General features: G+C 26.4%; 1 protein-coding gene across 1 annotated transcript; it reads right to left on the reverse strand.

Annotated features, from left to right (window-relative positions):
• Window positions 1-2,522: 2,522 nt before the first annotated feature.
• On the reverse strand, window positions 2,523-3,336 carry LOC105109883 (protein EXORDIUM-like). The gene is given in 1 exon segment (XM_011004746.1): window positions 2,523-3,336. A coding segment is annotated over 1 exon segment (810 nt). The 3' UTR covers window positions 2,523-2,526.
• Window positions 3,337-7,547: the final 4,211 nt, after the last annotated feature.

Here is a 7,547-nt window from a genome sequence, read left to right on the forward strand (position 1 = left end):
ATTTAAAAATATATTAAAATAATTTTTTTTTTTTTAAATTATTTTGAATATTAACATATTAAAATAATTTAAAAATATTAATTTAAAATAAAAATAATTTTACATTATTTTAAAACACAAAAACCTACCTTCTCATTCTAAATAAATATGACAACACGGCTCAGCAGCCCCTTTTATTGCCATCTCAAGGACGACCACGGAGCGATTTCACAAAAGTTAGTTCATGTTCAGTGAATTATTGGCTAAATGCTTCTTTGACTGTCTTATGAATTAGTAAAATTACCTAGCATTTCGACGCGGAATAGCTAGCTGCTAACAAGAACAATTTTCAGCTGCTTTCTAAAATGTGTCATTACTGTTTATTTATAAATATATTAAAATAATATTTTTTATTTTTTAAAATTATTTATAATATTAACACAACAAAATAATTAAAAAAACATAAAAACATGATTCTAAACAATAAAAAAAAATAAGTTTAATCTCCCTCTATTTGAACCGCACTAGTGTGTAATAATCTAGAGTACCCTTTTATTCAAACAAAAATATAATTGTTTGCAATGAGAAGTAATATTGTAGAAACAAAATCTTCTTGCAAACACATGTTATAAATATTTTTTAATTAATTATTAATAGAAATATTTATTATGTAATTGAAGTTTCTTTGTAAGTAAATTTGTCTGTCTTGTAATTGAATGCTTGCATGTATGCTAAATAATTTTTATAATTTATATATATTAAATTTATTTTTAAAAATAAAAAATATTTATTTTTTATAAAATTTTTAGTATATATAATATTGCATGATATGTTTTTTTTCTTGTTATTTTATTCAATAAATCTTATGTTTATGTTGATTTCTATTTTATTTATTTTAATAAAAAACTTATTAAACAAAACTAAGTAAATGACTCATATTGTGATATTAAATATTTTAAAATATATTTTTCTTTTAGTTTTTTCAATTTTTTTTTGTTTAAGAAAGAAATTACAAAGGTAAAATTGGTTTTTCTCTTTTTTTGATTGAATTTGACTTTTTTGTCATCTATTTTTTCTCATATTGTTAAAAATATTATTTCAAAGAAAAACCATGTTATTAAACTTTATAAAACTTATAAATATGTTCACAGGTGTGACTGATTGACATGGTTAATAAATCTAAAAAGTTGAGCTTTTTTATTATTTTTTAATTATTTTTTCAACATCATATTATTGAGTTGGTGTTTGATTTTTTGGTTGTCTATTTTTATTATCATATAGTTAAATAAAAATAGTTTTGAGAGAAAAATTATAATTCTATTAAAATCCATAACCTGATTCACAGATCTGGCGTGCTAGCTCGAGTTACTGATTCATATGTTTGACGAGTTCATCAAGTGGGTAGATATGCCTTTTCTTTTTCTATTAATTTTGTTTTTAATTTTATACTTCAATATTAGATTTCAAAAAACATATACTGCATAATTTATTTTTATTTACTTTTATATGATTATTATTATCCCGGATAAATTTTTATTTTTAGGTTGATTATAATTATCCCGGATAAATTTTTATTTTTAGGTTGATACTCAATTTTGCTATCATATATGTTTATCATATAATTAAAGTATAGTTTATAAATTTTTTTATTAAACTTAATAGAGTCCATGATATGAATCATGAGAAGATTGAGATCTATCCAATCTGTTATTATCTTGATAATTTTTTTTAAAAAAAAATTATCATTTTAAATTTTGTTAAAAATCATGTTATATTTTTACTAATCATTAAAATTATATTTAAACCTATTAAATTAATCAATTTAATTTAAACTAACTCTCGTGTAATTTAGCTGGAAACCAAAGATAATCAAACATGCTGTGAGATTTTAAAATTATATTATTAAATTGAATTTAATAACACAATAAAAAAATTAGTAATTTTAACATTTTTAAAAATTAATTCAACAAGTAACAAGACACGAGAAAATAAATATATATAGAAGCCGAGTTACAGTATAAATGAAGTTCACGTACCCATTCCGAGCGAACCTCATATTCTATGTACCAAACTAAAAATATTTTTTAGTTTATAGTGCATTAACGTCATCATTTAATTAATAATTAATGTTAAGAAGCAAGAGGAAACGAATATTAATTTTATGATAATGAATGGAAAATTGGAAAACTACCTTTATGTCCAACGACGTTATTTTGAGGTTTGATAAACAATATGCAACTGTGATGAATGAAAAATGCAATTTATTTATTAATTGCTGATGATACAGCACAATAAACAACAACAAATGAATATTAATTTCGTAATTACATATCTGAATTGAAAAAAATTGCACTTTTACTTTCTCGAGTTAATTAATCAAATTCAATCAGAAGAAGATACAAACCAATTTAGTAATGTATCATCAATACTCAAGAGGCAACATTAATTCAAATATACTTAAAATTTGATTTTATTATAATTGAATGAAACAATGATTAAATCAAAGAATAATCTCTCTACTCTCATACACACTAATGCGATCCTTTCTCAAATTAAAGTGGAACAAGTTGAAGTTGAAGGGTCAAATAAAGCTGGAAGCACGTATTTCCTTCCATTAACACCATGAGCATTATAGCTAGCACCGGTTGTAGAGTCCACTAACAAGTCCCCAGCATAACCAGGATACGCACCCTTACCATAGACCCCAGGACAAGCAGATGCGGCCTCAAGAGGAGCCTCCTTTGGACCCTGGAAATAGCCATTTTCAAACGGGTTTGTTGCAGTCCCAGCCAGAAGACTAGCCAGATTGATTACCATACCATCAAGACCCACATCATTGTTGGGTGCAACCAATGGAGGGTTCTGCGGTCCATAGATTGGCTGGTGGAATGGCCACGCACATTGACCGGGGCATTGAGTCTCAGAGTTACCAACCCAGATGTAAGCAAATTTCGATCTCTTACCGCTGATTTTTTTAGCACTCAAAGAGGACCCATGAGTACCACATTTACTAGAGCAAAACCCTTCAACAGCAACATCGGATGATGTCAAAACAACGTTGATTGCACGCTTTTGACCACCCTTCGATGCTAGCTGCACGATTTGCTTGCTGGAGAGCGATTTCCCCAATGAATAGCTCTCGTCTAAAATCTGTGTTCCTACAGAGAGGAGAAGAGGAGAGGTATTCTTCGTCTTGACAAGGTTGTAATATTTCTCAGTAGCTTTCCATCACGTGGCCACAGAGGGTTGGGCTGTCGTGGGTCTTCTAGAAGAGACAGAGGCAATAAAATCTGAGACAATGGCACGCTGAGATGGCTTAAACTTGCCATACCAGATCAAGTTGATAGAAACGCTCATGAAGCCGCGAAAAAACCTCACAAGAAAATTAGGTTTGGCTAGTGGTTGTTCTAATCGCCTAAAAAATAACTCTCTTGATGTACATGATTCTCTGACATTTAAGTCAGTAATATATATGTAGAGAAAACTATATATATATAAAGAAAAAAAAGGCTAGGGAGTGTGCATCTAACTTAAATGAACTTGCCTGGTTTCATGATCTTTGTCTGGGTTTAGCTGGGACTAGTTTAATGATCCATGCGCGATATTGTATATTAATTTTTCTTGTAAAAAAAATATTAAAAAAAATTAAGATTTAAAAATGTTAAGTTTTTATGCAAAATTATATGCAAGAGTCTTGAGTTTGGCTGCAACGCCTGATCCAAGAGTAATATTTATAATCTTAATAATAATATTAAACTTGCATGACCTAAGTTTAAGTTGGTATACCTGCAATACCAGACTCAATAGCTTTGGATGTGAGTTTGACTACAAAGTCGTGTCATAAAAGTGTGATAATTAAATATATTAATTAAAAAGAAAAAAATCAATATGAAAAAAAAAACTAATGAAGAAAAAGAAAAAGAAAATATGAATTAACTGGGTTAACCCTTTAAACCAGGTTAACCGTCAAACCTTGGATTCATGTCATAAAAGTTTGATAACAAAATAGAAAAAAAAATTGACGGGTTAACCCAGAATTAACTAGGCTAGCCTGTCAAACCAGGTTAACCCGTCAAACTCAAGATCCGTATCATGAATGTTTGATAACTAAATAGAAAAAAATTTAATATTAACAAACTAAATTAAATGAAAAAAATTAATTAAAAAGAAAAAAAACAAAAACAAACAAAAGGTATCAGCCTTTTCACTGTGGACTGCACTGTGAAGAAAAAGAAAAAAATCTGAATTAACCGGGTTAACCCCTAATTAATTGAGTTAACCTATCAAATCAGGTTAACTCATCAAACTCGAGATACGTGTCATGAAAGTTTGATAATTAAATAGAAAAAAATTTAACATTAACAAACTATACTAAATGAAAACAGTTAATTAAAATGAAAAAAAATTCAGGTTAACCTGTCAAACCCGGGATACTTGTCATGAAAGTCTGATAATTAAATAAAAATTTTACATTAACAAACTAAATTAAATAAAAAAAAATTAATTAAAACAAAAAAAGAAAAAAATAATTACGGGTTAACTCGTCAAACCTTATTAACCTGTCAAACTCAGGATCTGTATCATGAAAGTCTGATAACTAAATAAAATAAAAATTAACATTAACAAACTAAATTAAACAAAAAAAATTCATTAAAAGAAAAAAAACAAAGAAAAAAGCAAAACAAAAAAAACTCTAGAGGCATAAAAAATTAAAAAAAAATGGAAAAAAAAAGACAGCTCAGCATTTGGACTGCAGATTGCACTGTGCAGTCCAAAATCAGGTCAACTCGTTAAACCCGGGATACTTGTCATGGAAGTCGAAGTTAAATAGAAAGAAATTCAACATTAACAAATTAAACTAAATGAAAAAAATTAATTAAAACAAAAAAAGCAAAAAAAAATTCAGGTTAACCTGTTAAACTTGAGATCCGTGTCATGAAAGTTTGATAACTAAATAAAAAAATTAACATTAACAAACTAAATTAAAAAAAAAAATTCATTAAAAGAAAAAAAACTAAAAAAAGCAAAAAAAAAAACTAGAAAGACATTAAAAAAACAAAACAAAAAAAAAACAATCTAGCCCAAAAAAACTAAACTCATCAGTGTAAAAAATAGAAACGAAAAAAGAATGAAAAAAAGGTAAATCATCAGTGTTTTACTGTGCACTGCACAGTGCTGTCCACAGTAAAACACCGATGCCTTTTAGTATATGTTACAATAATAAATGAAAAAATTAATTAAAAAGAAAAACCAGAAAAAAATCTGGGTTAACCCGTCAAACCCGGAACCTGTGTTATGCAAGTTTGATAACTAAATAGAAAAACATTTAACATTAACAAAAAAAATTAAACAAAAAAAATATTCATTAAAAAAAACAAAGAAAAAAATTGATTAAAAAAACAAAAAAAAAGGCAAAAAAAAAAAACAGCTCAGCGTTTCATTGTGGACTGCACTCGAAAAAATAATTAATTAAAAAGAAAATCAGAAAAAAAAAATCTGGGTTAACCCGTCAAACTCGAAACCCGTGTCATGAAAGTTTGATAACTAAATAGAAAAAAAAATTTATATTAAAAAAAAATTAAACAAAAAAATATTCATTAAAAAAAATAAAGAAAAAAAAACAACTTAAAAATAGAAAAAAAAAACAAAACATTTTTATAAAAAAAAGAAGAAAGAAAGTAGCTGGTTAGTGTTTTACTATGGACTGCACTGTGCAGTCCACAATAAAACACTGAACAATTTTAGTTATAGTTTAATTGTCTCGTTGGAAAATTGCTCATTAGCTTCTATACCTAGTTGTGTGCATTAGATTGTTTTTTTTTAAAGATTGTTTATTTAGTTTTTTGAAATAATGATAATTTTATAGTTATTTTATAAGTGTTTAATGTTTCTAAGAGATTATTATAATTGATTTATAAATTTTATTTTATATTTTATATAAGTAAAATTTATTCTTAAAAACAAAAATTATTTACTCTTGGTGAGAAACAGTGGTCATTAAGATTAAAAAAATTATGTTAATCAAAGAAAAAATTTGAGGTTAAATTTCATATTTATCTATCTTTTACTTAAGGAAATAATTATCTTTTTATTTTAGAATTTTATTATTATTAACAACTCTTTCTCAATTTATAAACTGTATATTTTAAGATTTATTTTATTTTTCATGAATAACATTTTACATTTCTCGATTAAAAGAATTATTGATATGAATCCCAATAATATAAAACTATGAAAACCAATATTTAAATTAACCATTCTCAAGAAAGTTAAAATCAGGTTTAAAATTGAGTTTGACACAACGATAACCTGTGCTGAGATACTAAAATGATAAATAATCAAACTCTCACTTATTGCCTATAGAGAAATGCGAACAAGAAGTATAGAAAACATCATAAAGCTTGATTAATCCTTTGATAAGTCATAGAAGTTCAATGAACAATCAAAGGATACCAGCAAAAGCTCTCACACACAATAATAATTACTGAAATTAAAGTATGTCCCTAAAAAACCCTTACATATAAGCTAAGTAACCCTATTTATAACATGTCAAAACTTTATAAACAATGTTGAAAAAATAATAAAAGATTTCTAAATAAAATAGAAACAAATCCTAAATTAACTAGAAAACTAATATGATTTTTGCACAGTAGCTTCTGGATCTTATCGCAAAGCCTTTCTAATCTTCGATTGCTTTAGAAATTTAAGTGAAAATAGAACAAGACCTCTAAAAGCTTAAGGTAAAATTTTAGCCTTATGCCATGTTAACAATTATGATTTAAAAATTATAATTGTTAGAGTAAAACTGTGTATTAGGAAAAACAAACCCCAAACCGCCTCTAATATCAAAATTAATTAGTCCATCATTATGAAATAATTAGGTCCATATTGTAGACGGATCGAGCTCCTCTTGCACATATATTAGATTGACAACGACTTGATCATCACTTATTGAAGTTATAACCTCCTTGAAATTCACTTTGGGTCAATTACGCTAAATAAGCTTATTGAATCCATCTTTAAACTTCTTTACCCTTGATCTTGTAATTGGCCCGATTAGAACTTCTAATGGATTCTTTTACATAGTTTGGATTGTATCAATCATCATATAAGGAAACACACACACAAAATAATGTTTCATTTTTCTACTATGTTACAAATTAACTTAAGATCATACATGTTTTTATTAATGTATATGATCCTTTTTTTATTTTATTAAATATAAGCATCGAATTTTCAATTTATAGTTATACTTTTTACTTGATGTCAAAAAAACACATTAATAACTCCTACTCATTCATTCATTTGCATTATATTTTTTTCATTTGACCTGCAACAAGGTGAATTGAATAGATGCGTAAACACCTTATGTTTCACATTTATTAACATAGATGATTCTTGATTATTTAATTAAATGCTTGCATATGCCTTTTTTTAATTATGATTCTTTGGACAATCATTTCAATGGGCAAAAGTAAATTAAAGAATTTGTTCTTTGGAATTTTAAACTTGTTTGAGAATTCCCCCATACCCCAATTCTGACGCATTTTTTTTTCAATCTTAAAAGT

This window comes from Populus euphratica, unplaced genomic scaffold (genome assembly GCF_000495115.2).
Source record: "Populus euphratica unplaced genomic scaffold, PopEup_1.0 scaffold232.1, whole genome shotgun sequence".
In the NCBI taxonomy this organism is placed as follows: domain Eukaryota; kingdom Viridiplantae; phylum Streptophyta; class Magnoliopsida; order Malpighiales; family Salicaceae; genus Populus; species Populus euphratica.